The following is a 15,348-nucleotide window of genomic DNA, read 5'->3' on the forward strand; positions in this document are numbered from 1 at the left end:
TATTTTTCACTGTTCTTGTCAACATATTTTACCCCTTCCACTGTGATTATTGACCCATTGATTATTTATAAGTGTGACATGTAAGCCGGCACGGTGGCTCACGTCTGGAATCCCAGCACTTTGGGAGGCCGAGACGGGTGGATCACGAGGTCAGGAGATGGAGACCATCCTGGCTAACACGGTGAAACTCTGTCTCTACTAAAAATACAAAAAATTAGCCGGGCGTGGTGGCGGGCGCCTGTAGTCCCAGCTACTGGGGAGGCTGAAGCAGGAGAATGGCGTGAACCCCGGAGGCGGAGGTTGCAGTGAGCCCAGATCGCGCCACTGAGCTCCAGCCTGGGCGACAGAGGGAGACTCCGTCTCAAAAAAAAAAAAAAAAAAAAAAAAAAAAAAAAAAAAAAAGTGTGATATGTAATTTCCAAGCATTTGCAGATTTTCCAGTTATTGACTTCTAATTCAGAGAGGACACACTGTATGATTTCAATCCTTTGAAATTTGCTGAGACTTGTATAAGGTCCATGGTCCATTTCGATAAACATCCTATGTGCACATGGGAAGAGTAAGTAGGATTTAGTGTTGTACATATGTGAATTAGGTCAAGTTGGTTAATCCTATTGTTCAAACTGTGTGAGGTTGATTCAAGGATAAAGAAAGAAACCAGTGGGATACAGTTCCGAAAGACACACACACACACACACACACACACTTCAGTTATGCTGAGATGTTGGGGACTCCTCCAATTCGGTGAAAAAAAGTTATGCTTTTCAATAAATGATGCCAGGTCAATTGGATATCCACACGGAAAAAAATGAGCTCTGGCCCCGTACCACACCATTCACAATAATTAATATGTAATCAATCATAGATCTAAATATGAGCCCTAAAACAAGCTTCTAAAACACAAGAGGATATCCTAATAAAAAGTTACTAACTATAAAGAAAATACTGATAAATTGGACATCACTAAGAGTAACTCCTGTTCATCTAAAGCAAAAATAAACCACAAAATAGAAGAAGGCATTTGCGATAACGTCAATCAACGGGCATCCAAGAATCCGTCTACAATACAAAGGGCACGCGTCGGACCAAGAACTCGTATCCAGACTACGGAAAGAACCTCTACGAACGAAGTAGACAGACAACCCGATTTTCAAACGGACCCGGGCGAACACCCAGGCGGCTGGGGCTGGTTCTAGGCCCCCATTGCTCCGCCTTGCAGGGGCCGCTCCGGCCTGGTCGCCGCCTCCGGGCGCATCCAGGGAACTCGCTCGGTCCTCCTTAAGCGGGAGGCGGTCGGAGAAGCTCGGGCCGCGTCTCCCCGACTCCGCCCCCGGGGTTGCCTTTCCCTTAGAAGGCCAAGCCCTAAGCCCAGCCTCTCGCCGGCTGGGAGTCGCGCGGTGCCCCCCTCGCTGCCCAGGACCCCGACGCCGCGGCCGGAGCCCCCAGCGAGCGCGGGAAGCCCCGCGGACCTCGCGCTCCCGGCTCGGGCGCGGACGGGGCGGGCGCCGGGGCGGGGCGCGCGTCCTCGCGGGTCTGAATGGAAGGGTCGAGGTCGGCGGCGGCGGCGAGCAGATCCTGAAGCCAGAACTCCACCCCGGCGCCCGCGCCATGCGGCGGGAGAGGTGAGCGCGGCGGGCGTGGCGTCCGTGCCGGGGTGCCCGGGAACGGCGAGGCCGGGGACACGCGCGCAGGACGCGAGCGGCGGAGGTGGGCGGCCCCGGGCGGGGGCGGGGCGGGCTGGGGTCCGGGCAGTCGCCGTGGGGGACGCGCTGGGCTGTGCCCGCCGCCCCCGCCGCCCACGCACTCGTCTTCGAGGGCGGGCCCGGCGGCCCCGGAGCAACCCGCCGTGTCCCCGCGGCCCCTCCGCTCCCTGGCAGCGGCGGGGAATGTCTGTGGCTGAATCGAGGCTCTGAAAGAACGTGGCGCTGGGTTTTTAAAGATTTGGGGCACAAAAAACGAGAGCGGACCGGGCGCCGGCTACGGCCCTTCCCGAGGGCCACGCCCAGCCCGGCGCCCCGCGCGCCCCGTTCCCCGCGCCGCTTCCCTCCACCCGGCTGAGCGCTTGTGCCCGCAGGTGCGGCGCCCCCCACCCGCGTCGCCGCCATGGAGGTGCTGCGGCGCTCCTCGGTCTTCGCCGCCGAGATCATGGATGCCTTTGACCGCTCGCCCACCGACAAGGAGCTGGTGGCCCAGGCCAAGGCGCTGGGCCGGGAGTACGTGCACGCGCGGCTACTGCGCGCCGGCCTCTCCTGGAGCGCGCCCGAGCGCGCCGCGCCTGTCCCGGGACGCCTGGCCGAGGTGTGCGCGGTGCTCCTGCGCCTGGGTGAGTGCGCCCTGGTGAGACCCCCAGCTGCGCCTCCTCCCCTGCTGGGCCGCAGCCTCCCTCCGAGGCCGAGATGAGGGGCTGGCCCAGGGGCACCCACCCCCTGCCTGGGACGGCCAGGCGCTCGGGACAGGGCCACCCAGGCGGGTGCTCCCAGATCTGCTCTCAGGCCTCCCACGCCACAGGCCCCCCCATCAGCTGCCTGCTCAGCCCAGATTTCAGCCATGCTGGCCATAAACAATAGAAAGCTCCAGAAAGAATAATCTATTAGTGGGTGGCTAAGCTCCCACAGTGACCCTTGTTCTCTGCTGGGCACAGAAACCCTTTGTAGGAGCACGTGTCCCGATGTTTATTTTGGAAAACAGATCCTTGCTGTTACTGGCCGAGATCCCGCCCGCTGCCCTCTGGATTCCAAGGCCTCCGAGGCCCCCCATTGGAAATTGCGCCCAACCGGGCTGGGTAGCCACAACCTCAGTATTCGTTGGTGCTGTGAGGACATCTGGGGGTGCTCGGTTCTGGGGTCACACACAGCCCACTGGCTGCCCACACTGTCTCCAAGGTCTGGACTGCAGAGGGTGGGACCAGCCGTCCCTCACCACAGCTGGGCTGCCGCCGTCACCTGTGAATGTTTATGAGGTGCCCAAAGAGGGCACATGGGGCGCTTGTGGCTGAGCCCGGGAAGGGGAGGTGACAGCAGCGGTGAAACTCTGAATCGGTGGCTCTTCAGGCAGGGGGTTGGGGTTGGGGTTGGAGGTCACGACCCTGTGAGGGGACATGCTGCCTCCTTTCAGGCTGACGCTGGCATGGGCTGTGGGTGGCCCCTGCCTTTACATGGTGGGCTGGGCCCAGAGAGCAAAGCTGTGCAGACCTGGCCTGCCCAGGAGTGTGTGTGGGGTACACACAGAATCCATGGGGGCCAGCACAGAGCCTCCAGGAGGAGGTGGAGTCCCATGTGAGGCCTAGGTTGGAAGGAGGGAGAGGTCTCTGGGTGGGAGCGAGGTTGTTGGTGGGACTCCGTGAGACCCGCCACCTGCTGCTGCCTCTAGCCAGACTCTGAGAATGACCCTAGGGGATCCTTTAGTGGCCTTCTGGGAAGATGATGCCAGACTCCTGGAATGGCTGAGAGGAAGTCCCAAATGTCCAGGGGGGCCCCGGAGGGACACAGCTCAGACCTGCATCTGCCCTCACAGCTACTCAGGGTCAGTCTCCCGAGGCCAGTGCTGTCTCCTGCCCTCGGGCAGCACGGACAGGAAGAAGCCTGGGTTGTGTCCCCACCTTCAGTCTGGGGCCAGCCTGCAGCAGCCCCAGAGGTCTGTGTTTGGGAGCCGCAGGGTCAGGCCTGGGAATTTCCATGTCACCCCCCACCCCCGGTCAGCCTCTCCTGGGCTCTGCTCTGGTTCCAGATCTTAATTAGTGAGATACAGAGCAGCTGGCTCCGGGGAGGGGATGAGGGCGCCTTTATCGGCCAGAATGGTCCGGTCAGCAGCATTACCCTGTTTGCTTTGGCTGGAGAATTGGCTGGGCTGGGGACTCCCAATCCCAGGGCCCTGTGGCATTCCTGGCACCATCTGCCCTGTGCCTGTGCACTGCTGCTGCCAAGGGCACCACAGGCAGCACTCGGGGCGGTGGGCCTGTAGGGGGCCGACCTCAGCTGCCAGGGCGGGCTGATGCAGTGCCACCTCCAAGCACGTCCCCTTGGCAGCAAGAGCCCAGGTGGGAGTGTAGCAGTGCGGGTGGCCCAGGACAACGGCTCACCCTCTGCACCTGAGCAGTCCCTGAGCCATGCTAGGGCCTGAGCCAGGCTCTCGGGCTTCCCCCTGCTCTCACCCCGAAGCTTTCTCTGCCCAGCCCCTCCCCACGTCGGGCTCTGGCCGCCTGCCTGGTCCCTCCTGCTCTGGGCAGCTCGGCTGCCTGTCGGCTGTGAGTCACCAGCAGGCACGGCCCACGCTCTCGCAGGATTCCCGCCCCACCGGCTTGGCCGGCTTGGCCTAGGGGCTGGCTCGTCAGAGGGGCAGGACTGGGGGCACCCTCAGCACTTCCTTGGTCTCCTGGTCTCTAGGGGCCAAGGTTGGGGGACGGCTCAAGGGAGGTCAGATGGGGTTAAGTGGAGGTGGGAATCAGACAAGTCAGGAACAGGCCGGAATTCAAGCAGGGTCAGGTGGGGTCAGGTGCAGGGTATGCCCCAAGCCAGTTGTGTCCCAGGGAGCTGGGGCGTGGGCTGTCTCTTACTGCCTTTGTGACCACACAGGGGATGAGCTGGAGATGATCCGGCCCAGCGTCTACCGCAACGTGGCTCGTCAGCTGCACATCTCCCTGCAGTCTGAGCCTGTGGTGACCGATGCGTTCCTGGCCGTGGCTGGCCACATCTTCTCTGCAGGTATGCCCAGCCTGCCCGTCCCATGGGACCTCAGGGAGGGATCTAGGGTCTGGCTCAGGCTTACAGGGACCCCACGAGCTGGCCCCCACCCATCCTGACGCTGCCCAGTGCTCACCAGTGCCATCTCGCTGCTGCGGGTGTCAGGAGCTGCCCAGCCACCAGCGTGGGCTCACACCACAGCATTCAGGGTCTCTTGTGGTTCTGCAGGCTGGTGGGCCTGCTGAGCAGCTGGCACAGGCTTCTCGAGCAGTGGTGGTTGTGGTCCAGCATCAATGAGGCTGCACGACCTGCAGTCCTGTGGGGTGGCACGTCCTAGGGCTGCTTGGGTTCCTGCAGGGGCCCCCGCGCAGGGCTTGGGCTTCTCGTAGCGTGGTGCTGTGTCCCGAGGAGGAGTGGCCAGGGGCAGGTTTCCCAGACAGCTCCCGAGTAGATGCTGCCAGGCTGTTAGGATAGACCCTCAGAAGTCACGGGTGGCCGGGCGCGGTGGCTCAAGCCTGTAATCCCAGCACTTTGGGAGGCCGAGACGGGCGGATCACGAGGTCAGGAGATCGAGACCATCCTGGCTAACCCGGTGAAACCCCATCTCTACTAAAAAAAAAAAAAATACAAAAAAAACTAGCCGGGCGAGGTGGCGGGCGCCTGTAGTCCCAGCTACTCAGGAGGCTGAGGAGTAAACCCGAGAGGCGGAGCTTGCAGTGAGCTGAGATCTGGCCACTGCACTCCAGCCTGGGCTACAGAGCGAGACTCCGTCTCAGAAAAAAAGAAGTCATGGGTAACTGCTGGATTCTGGTGGTCAGAGGCAAGGCTTTAGGGCTCCAGCGTCCAGGAGAGGGGACAGCATGGGGGCAGGAAGTCCAAGCTGACTGGCTCCCGGGGGTGTCCAGAGAACAGCAGTGTGTCTCACCTGGCTGTGCCTGCCTCACCTGTGACCCTCCTGGGCACTCCCATCTCTGCCCTGGAGAGGCAACTCCGGGCCCCGCCTCCCCCCTCCTGCTGCTCCTGGCTATCCACATGCTTCTAGGCCCACAGGAGGCTCAGGGCTTGTCTCCCCGGCTTGGTGCCCTGCTGTCCACTTGTCCAGCTGCCTCGGCCTGGATTTGTCCAGTGTGGCTTCTGTCCGCTTGCCCCGTGTCGTCTGGTCTGGCCCTGCAGACCTCAGCCCCTTTGACCTCTGTGACCTTGGATCCCGTCCTGGCACCCCGTGCTATGAGCTGCCCCTGGGTGTGGCAGGCGCTGGGTGCTGCCATAGGGGTGAGTGGTGCGCCAGCCCTGATGTGGCACCTCCCTGATCGGCACATCCCTCAGCTGTTTTCCAAGTGCTGTCTGGGTGCTGGGCACAGCTCTGGGCCAGCGAACCCCGGGTGAGCAGGATTCCCTGAAGTTTGGAGGAGGGGGAATGCTGTTCACCCGGGGTGGGTTTTTGGAAGACACCTGGCAGCAGGGAGGCCTTGCACACCGTCGTCTGGGAGCTGGTCTGGGTCCGTGGCCAATCAGCTGTGTGACTGTGGCCCTCTGTCATCTCTGTGGCCTCAGCTGCCTTGTCTGCAGGGCAGTCCTGACAGCAGCAGGAGCTGGGCATCAGGCAGAGGCGCCAGAGGAAGCCACACCCTCGCTGTGGGAGATGCATCCCATACCACGGGGGGGACCCTCAGAGCTAGGGGTCTTCAGATGGCCTCAGGACCTCCACCCACCGGAGGGCAAGGGGAAGAGGCCAGAAGTGTGAGGACCACTGCCTCTCGCTCAGGCAGACCCCACCGTTGCGGGGTGACCACCAGCTCCTCTCCCAGGCATCTCCTCTGACCCCGGGTGGGCTGGCCGGAAGCCTGGAGACAGAGTGGGGCTGACACCCTCGGCTGGAGGCCAAGGCGGCGGGGGCTGCCAGCGTTTGCTGACAGAGTCCGGCCTCTCCAGTGCCACACTTGCTCACTGCTGACCTCCCTGGACAGAAGTGACTTAGGCTGGGACGCAGCGGTGACCCTGCAGGCTGCTGGAGAGGGAAGGCTGAGTCCTGGGGTGGAGTCCAGGCGAGGTCTGGTCCTGCCCCTAGGCTTGTTTTGTTGCCACAGCATGTACTGGAGTGCCTCAGACCACACCTGGGGAGGGGCAGTGGCCTCAGGCTGTGGTGTGGGGTCAGGAGGCAGAACCGAGCTGGGTGCGGGCGAGACGCCCTGTCTGGCACTCCTTGGGGTGGCCTCAGAGCCTGGATTCTGTCACTGCTCCTGTGTTCCTCTGGGAGATTGTAAATGAATCCTCTTTGGCAGTGTGGCTCCAAGGCCCCCATATGGCAGCCCGGTGGGGCTGATGGTGGGGGGCCGGACCCAGCCAGGCTGAGGCGTGTCATGGAGCAGACCTAGGTTGACTGAGGGTGCATATGGGTAGGGGCTGGGGAGTGGGCGGGTGGTGTGGCTCAGGGGCCGGGTGAGCAGGGGGCAGGGTCCACGGCACAGTGGGCGGCAAAAGCACGGTGGCAGGAGCTGGCGAGCTGGTGCCCGCCCCTCCTTCCCCCAGGGTAGCCCAGGCAGGCACCCGGAGGAGGCAGCGGGTGGGGCCCAGGAAGGAAGCCAGGAGTGGAAGGTGTCCTGGGCTGACGACCCCTCTTGGCCCTCCCTGGGCCGATGCTGGTGCGTGGTCGGCCCCCCGGGCGTCTGTCTCGGGGCTGCTGGGTTTACGAGCCGCAGGCTGGCTTTAAAAGGAACAGTCACTTCCGAGAATGCAGCAGCCTGCCCGGGCCCCGGAGGTGGAGCAGGCCCCGGAGGTGGGCCTCCCGCTTTGGCAGGGAGAGAGGATGGGGCCAGGATGCCCCTGCCCGCCCAGCCTTGCCTGAGCAGGGCCTGGCCTGAGGTGGGGGCGGTTTCTAGGAAGGCTCTGGTTGGTTCTGGGAGGGCGCCTGAAGGCCAGGGAGGGCTGAGGGGAACGGTGATGGCGGGACGAGTGGGCACACAGCTGACAGGGGATGTTGGGGGGCACCGACCAGGTGGTTTGGACCATGTGTAGAGTTCAGTTTAAGTCTTGTGGGTTTCACTGGAAAACTGGAGCTGACTTCCCTGTGGTCAACATCCCCCACCCCACCTAGCACCCCAGGCTTGTCCCATGCAGGCCTGGCTCTGGCCACGCGGCAGCCTCCACACCACCACCTGCCTGAGGGGAGCCGCGCAGGCTGAAGCACAGGAGCTGCGTGACCTGCAACGGGTTTCTGAACCTCCCTGAACTTAGAGCCACCTGACTAGGGAGCTAGGGCAGGGCCGCTCCCTTCTGCCCCTCAGGCCCACTGGCAGCTGCACCCCCAATCCCCTTCACCCTTTGTCCATCCCAGTCCTCTTGGGCCCTTTTGCCTACAGAGTGAGCCTCTAGCCTCAAGGTGCTTTACATGTCCTTGCCTCCCTGCCTGAGGCCCCTCCCATGCCAGCCACCCCTGCACACTCTGACCCCGGGTCTTCCTCCCTCTCTTCCTCTTAGCAGGCACCCCGAGGGTGTGCGCCCGGCCCAGCCCCTCCACTGCAGGCAGGCGGCACGACCTGCACTGGCTGGGGCTTTGGCTGGTGATGTGAGCCACCTGACGGCCGCAGGGCAGGGCTCCGTGGGGGTCTCCAAGTCTCCAAGCCCCAGGAGCCTCCCATGAAGGCAGAGGTCAACAAATGTTTTCTGACTGTTTTCATTTAGGGCTTCAAAGTTCCCACTCAGGACTTTGGAATAACTCATTTCCAAAGTGGTAGAACTCATTTTCCTCCCCATTTAAAAGTCGGCAATAGTTTTTTCTTCTTTGAATTTGAATTGTATTTCTATAACTACATATGTAATTTTATATAATTCTTCTAATTATAGTTTTACTATAAGAAAAATTTAAATGGCCGGGTGCAGTGACTCACGCCTGTAATCCCAGCACTTTGGGAGGCCGAGGTGGTTGGATCACCTGAGATAAGGAGTTCGAGACCAGCCTGACCAAAAAGAAGAAACCCTGTCTCTAATAAAAATACAAAATTAGCTGGGCGTTGTGGCACATGCCTGTAATCTCAGCTACTCAGGAGGCTGAGACAGGAGAATCGCTTGAACCTGGGAGGCAGAGGTTGCGGCGAGCTGAGATTGTACCACTGCTCTCCAGCCTGGGTGACAGAGGCAGACCCCTATTCTTTCTTTCTTTTTTCTTTTTTTTTTTTTTTTTTTGTGACGGAGTTTCACTCGTCGCCCAGGCTGGAGGTGCAGTGGTGCAATCTTGGCTCACTGCAACCTCCATTTCCTGGGTTCAAGCAATTCTCCTGCCTTAGCCTCTCAAGTAGCTGGGATTACAGGCGTGTGCCACCACGCCTGGCTAATTTTTGTATTATTAGGAGAGACAGAGTTTCACCATGTCAGCCAAGCTGGTCTCGAACTCCCGACCTCAGGTGATCCACCTGCCTTGGCCTCCCAGAGTGCTGGGATCACAGGCATGAGCCACCGTGGCCAGCCAAAGAGACCCTATAAAAAAAAAAAAAATGCTGGGTGCGGGGGCTCACGCCCGGCCTGCCTTCTATGGCCAACCACCACATTTATGTATCCATTTATCTGTTGAAGGACACTTGGGTTCTTTCCACCTTTTGGCAATTGTGAATTGGCTGCTGTGAACGTCTGTGACTATTTGTTGGAGCTGGTTTTTGTTTTCATAAAAGATCCAGGTTTGCTGCTGTATGAGGGACTGGAGAGCAGTGCTTCATCTTTGCATGTGCGGTGTCCTCAGGCTGACTCCCTCCAGGGATCACTGCTGGGCGGCATGTTTTGTGGCCGTTCAGATACAGCTGGGCTTCCCACCAAGGTTTACAAGGCTTTGCAGTTGCCTGAATCCTCACACTGCCATTTAAAAGCATTTATTTATTTATCTAGAGACGGGGTCTCGCTCTGTCGCTCAGGCTGGAGTGCCGTGGCGCAATCTTGGCTCACTGCAACCTCCGCCTCCCCGGGTTCAAGCGATTCTCCTGCTTCAGCCTCCTGAGTAGCTGGGATTACAGGTGCATGCCACCACGCCCAGCTAAGTTTTTTGTGTATCTTTTGTAGAGACGGTGTTTCACCATGTTGGTCAGGCTGGTCTTGAACTCCTGACGTTGTGATCTGCCCGCCTCGGCCTCCCAGAGTGCTGGGATTACAGGCGTGAGCCACCGTGCCTCGCCTACAAGCTTTTAATGCAATAGATCACATCTTGTTTTAATTTGCCTTTCTTGGGTTATGAATGAAGGTGAACATGTTTTGTGTCTCTGATTTATAATTTTTTTGTGTGAATCAGCTGTTCCAGTTCTGTGCTGGTAGTTCTTTTGAAAGCCTCTCTTTTCTCGCTAATATATAAAATGTCTGTCCGTGTTGAGGCGTTGTGTCCTGCCTTCTGTTCTTTCCCCCGCTGTCGCCATCTTTTGTCTTCTCTTTCAAGGCGGCTTCCATCTCAGTTCAGCCTCAGCAGGTTAGGGGTCTGGGGAAGGCGGTTTCTCCGCAGGCCTCAGCTTCTTTATATGTAAAATCTGGATGCCAGGCCTGCTGCGGGAACAGGCTGCCGCGGGGTGCTGACTGTGAGGTCACTGGCTGCTCACCGGCTGCTGCCCTCAGTTCCCTCGCCTCACCCCGCATTGTAGCTGCGGCCTCCTCCACAGACGTGGGCTGGGCAGGTGTGCAGTGGAGTCCGAGAAACCTGCCTGCCCGAGAACTGCCTGAGAGGGTGGACAGGCGGCCAGCTGGCCAGGTGTCCTGTAGGGGAGCCGTCCCCCTTGGGAGGGTCCCTGGTCATTAGCTGGACAGCAAGCACAACAGCAGCTCAGAGAGGCCCAGCCCCTTCCTTCAGTGCTCCCGTGGGCGGGATTCAAGTTCTGGTCTTGACCATCTCTCTCCTTGCAGGCATCACGTGGGGCAAGGTGGTGTCCCTGTATGCGGTGGCCGCGGGGCTGGCTGTGGACTGTGTGAGGCAGGCCCAGCCTGCCATGGTCCACGCTCTCGTGGACTGCCTGGGGGAGTTTGTGCGCAAGACCCTGGCAACCTGGCTGCGGAGACGCGGCGGATGGGTGAGCGCCTGAGCGCCCGCGGGGGTGGGAGAGCTGGGGTGCCAGGGTGCAGAGGTATGGGAGGGAGTGGCGCGTGGGTGATCACCTGAGCACTGCTGGGGGAGACGGGCGAGGCAGGGAGTGCGGCAAAGGCCGAGACCTACAGGCAGGCCCTGGGCGCTCTCCTCTGCCCGGATCCAGCACTGACTTACCCCCTGACCCTACCCCTGTACTAAAGACCCGCTGCCCCCAGCCCCTGCCCACCCGAGTGGGAAAAGCAAGGCCCCGAGGGGTGAGTATCAGAGCCAAACCCTTCGTCTGTCTCCATGCCCCCAGCTTCCCGCCCTGCCCTGTCCAGACCACAGGTGCTCCTGGGGCCTGGGTATGGAGGGCGGCTCCCCTGCCCAGAGTCCAGCGTTCTTTCCTGCACAGCGGGTGTTGGGCCCGGTGTGTAAATCAGTGGCCAGGGATGACAGGGCTCAGACCCCTCTGCTGGGGCCTTTGGTTCAACATCTCGAGAGATTGAAGTCAAGTGGTCTGTGGGAGTTGCCGTCTCCCGAAGGCTGAATTGGGGGTGGGGGAGGACACTGTCCTAAGATGACACGCGGCTACAGGCATCCCTCAGCACAGAAACCCCAAGACTTCCGTCCCCTTCTGCCTTCCTCCTGTGGAGTCTGGCATGGGGCTGGGCACTGTGTGCCCTGTGGGCGAGGACACTTTGAGCAACGCCAAGGCCGCAGGTCCAGGCTGCAGGGAAAAGACGTCATTTATTAGCAGGAAGTGAAGGGAATAAGAGAATTGGATGTTCATTCACTCATCCAGGAGGAACTTCAGAGTCCAGGGAGTCCTTGGGCTTCTGGAAGCGCAGTTCCTGCTGTTGTTCCAGGCAGAGTCTGAATGAAGCTGGGTTTGCCTCTTCCTGGCAGCCCAGGCTCCGAGGCCCCACAGGAGGACGCTGGGGTACTTGTAGCCCCTGGGGCGCAGCAGGCAGGTGGTTGAGGGGAGCTGGCACCCTGGTCTGGATGTCCGGAGCCCCAGCAAGGGCCACGAAGGCCTCTCTCCTGCTCGGCAGGGGCCCTCCGGCCGGCCTGGCCTGGCTTCCCTCTGTCCCCACCTCCGGTGCCTCCTGGCCCTTCACACTGGCTGAATGTGCACGGTGTCGGGTCTGGTCTTGTGCTGGAGACTTCAGTCCAGGCCGCAGACCTCCTTCCCGAACAGTCTCCTGCATTCCCTCACACAATTTGCTGATATTCTGGTGCACAGTGCTTGGGGGCCTGGCGGTTTCGGGGGGCCTGGTGGTGCTGGGGGCCTGGCAGTTTCGGGGGGCCTGGTGGTGCGGGGGGTCTGGCAGTGTTGGTTCTGCTCTCTCACGTTCTCCCTCTTCCCTCCCAGACTGATGTCCTCAAGTGTGTGGTCAGCACAGACCCTGGCCTCCGCTCCCACTGGCTGGTAGCCGCACTCTGCAGCTTCGGCCGCTTCCTGAAGGCTGCCTTCTTCGTGCTGCTGCCAGAGAGATGAGCTGCCCACCTGGGCAGTGGCCGCAGCCTGGCCCCCTGGGCCTGACGCAGGAGGCCCTCAGCACCCGAACACATCTTCCTCCTCCCCACCCGAGCCTGGAGCACTCTAACCCTTGGAGACCCCCTAAGCCCCGTTCCTCCAGAGACCGAGGCCCTCCAGAAGGGCTGAGCGGGGATAGGCTTGCCTGAGCCTGGAGCTGGGCTTTGGGGCAGCCTGCGACCCTCCCCACTTGTGCCCCTTCTCCTGGGATCTCTGTGTCTTCCCTTTTCTTTCTGGGGCCAGGAAGTCAGTGTCAACTCCCAGGCCCCAGATGCAGGGGCCCAGAAACACCTGCTCTCCCCTGAGCCCCAAATGCAGGGGCCTGGGAACACCGTGCTGTCACCTGAGCCTGGGGGTCCCATCCCAGGAAGAGGGGCTGTCTCAGGACCTGAGTCCTCAGGGGCCCCGCACATTCAATCTGAAGGTGACCCTGGACTGGCCGAAGCTGGAAGAGCCGTGGGGACGCAGCCAGTAAACAGAGCGTAAGGCTCACGTGCTGGTTGGTTAATCCGTTTCTGGAGGAAGAGTATGACCCCCACCTGTGATGGGGTCCTTGTGTGGTGGGGACCGGGGCCAGTGGGCTCCAGACCGCATGCTTAACCCGTGGATGTGAAACCTGCAGCAGAGAAGGAAGGTCGCATGAGCTAGATCCCACTTAACCCATGGATGTGGAACCTGCGGCAGAGAAGGAAGGTCGCATGAGTCAGATCCCAGTCCAGTAGTCAGTGGAGGGTGAGGGTGACCCCATCTGCTATTTTTGTGCCCATCCTCAGACAGCCATTTGGGGATGTGCCTATTAGGGCTCCCTAAGAACTCAGATGCCCAGGAAGCCCAGCCCCTCAGGACGTACCCACACGCAGCCTTCCCTTGACGCCTACGTTTCTGGGCACATGAGGCATCTTTCCTGGAACCCCGAGCCAGCCCTGTTCCGCCCCAACGCAGCATGGCACTCAGGAGATACAGGCTGGATGTGGGGCGGTCCTTCTGGGGAGGCCTGGCCTAGCAGCCTGCCCTCTGCACGCTGCCCACCTGAGCCCTCCCTGCCAGGCTTCATGCTGGGGTGGGCCACATGCCAGGACAAGAGGACCCCAGCAGAAAGCCAGCCCCGGACTCACATGGCATTCAGATCCCACTGGGGGGTTGGGGTGGTAATAAACTTCTCCAAATGATCATTCTCATTTTACACAGAATGTCACTCGCGTGTGTTAAAATGGCTTCTACCTACATACAACATGGTAAAAGGTGTGGAACGTTTGCTTGAAAATAATTGGGGGTGGGGGAGTAGTGAGAGGGTGGGGATGGGAGGGTTCCTGGAATTGGTTCTTTATCCTGATTAGATGTGAAGGCACTAATGCTGATTTCTAGTAGTAAAAAGAGCACCAGTAGTCCATAGTGTGATGTCCATAGTGTGATGTCCCAACAGAGAGATGCATAGTGTCACCACTGCGTGCTGCTCATTAAACACTTGCAGAAGGCAGGGTTCTGGGTCTGGTGGCTTTTGTTTTGAACACTTTCGTCAAACTAGAGTATAATGGGCCAGGTGCAGTAGCTCACACCTGTAATCCCGGTACTTTGGGAGGCAGGAGGATGGCTTGAGGCCAGAAGTTCGAGACCAGCCTAGGCAATATAACAAGATCCCATCTCTACAAAAATAAAATTAGTCAAGCACGGTGGCCTGCACCTGTGGTCCCAGCTATTCTGGAGGCTGACGGGGGAGGATTGGTTGAATCTGAGAGATTGAGGCTGCAGTTAGCTGTGATTGTACCACTGTACTCCAGCCTGGGTAACATAGTGAGACCCTGTCTCAAAACAAAAACAGGTGTGGTGGCTGACGCCGGTAATCCCAGCACTTTGGGAGGCCCGAGCAGGCGGATCACCTGAGGTCAGGAGTTCAAGACCAGCCTGGCCAACATGGCAAAACCCCAACTCTACTAAAAATACAAAAATTAGCCAGGTGTGGTGGCAGGCACCTGTAATCCCAGCTACTCGGGAGGCTAAGGCAGGAGAATTACTTGAACCCGGGAGGCAGAGCTTGCCGTGAGCCGGGATTGCCCCACTGCCCTCCAGCCTGAACAGAGTGAGACCCCATCTCAAAAAAGTATGATGGGAGTGAGCTCAGGATTCAAATTCCCAGCTGAAGTGTCACCTGAATAATCTGCAAGTTATGACTAGCCCAAGAAAGACTCAACTCCTTTAGCTGCGGGTCTGAGACTACTGAAAAACCCACAATCTCGTCCTTCCAGTGGCTGGATTATAGCACATGTGGAACTCCCAGCCTCACGGTGTCTGCTGTGCAAGTGAAGGTATTGGTTGGCAAAGAATGGGATCCTGTCAGCTGGAGCTGGGATGAGGATGTGTGGGGCGACCCTGATGAACAGTGGAGACCCTGAACCCCTAAATCCTGATGAGTCTTCAACAGTGGAAGAGGCCCCCCTAACCCTAGTGGTAGCTTCCCCAACTCCATCTGAGCAGTTAACCCTGTGTTGTCTGAGGAAATGGGACGGCCCTGAGGCTGCTGATTAGCAAGACCAGGCTGCTGCTCCCCAGGACCTGCCCCCACCCCTTTTTGCTTCTAGACATGGAACTAGACTGATGTGGGGCAGGCCCTAGAGCTGAGATACAGGGCGTGAGCATGAGGAGATGCACTTACCCAAGAGGATGTGAGTTTTCCAGTTTACATAGAAACCCCAGGAACGTGGGAATGCATATTGAGGGCCTGGGAGAAGGGCAGGAGGAACACAGAGTTGGATCAGGCCAAATTTATTGGTACGGGCTCACTAAGCAGAGAGCCTGCATTTAGAAAGGGCTCTGATTGGTTGGTTGGCTGCTTGGCTGAAACATGGGCCAAAACATGGCCCACCATGGGATAACTGGACATGCCTGGTCACCCATGGTTAGTGTGGAAGGGATTCAAAGGCTTAGGAAGATTGGAATGCTAGAGTGGATTTGTTCTCCCTATTCTCCTCTTCCTCCAGCCCTCCACCCTCCTACCCTGCAGCTCTCCTCCTCTTCCTCCTTCTCTGCAGCCCTCCACCACCCTCCCCCTACAACCCTCCTCCTCTTCCAGTCCTCCACCCTCCCCCTCCCCTGCAACTCTC

General features: G+C 59.5%; 1 protein-coding gene across 1 annotated transcript; it reads left to right on the forward strand.

Annotated features, from left to right (window-relative positions):
* Nucleotides 1-1,494: 1,494 nt before the first annotated feature.
* On the forward strand, nt 1,495-13,433 carry LOC105473758 (BCL2 family apoptosis regulator BOK). Its single transcript, XM_011727732.3, has 5 exons — nt 1,495-1,622; nt 2,075-2,323; nt 4,572-4,700; nt 10,551-10,714; nt 12,086-13,433. The coding sequence occupies exons 2-5, from the start codon at nt 2,104-2,106 to the stop codon at nt 12,209-12,211; spliced, it is 639 nt and encodes a 212-aa protein (XP_011726034.1). The 5' UTR covers nt 1,495-1,622; nt 2,075-2,103; the 3' UTR covers nt 12,212-13,433.
* Nucleotides 13,434-15,348: the final 1,915 nt, after the last annotated feature.

This window comes from Macaca nemestrina, chromosome 11 (assembly GCF_043159975.1).
Source record: "Macaca nemestrina isolate mMacNem1 chromosome 11, mMacNem.hap1, whole genome shotgun sequence".
In the NCBI taxonomy this organism is placed as follows: Eukaryota; Metazoa; Chordata; class Mammalia; order Primates; family Cercopithecidae; genus Macaca; species Macaca nemestrina.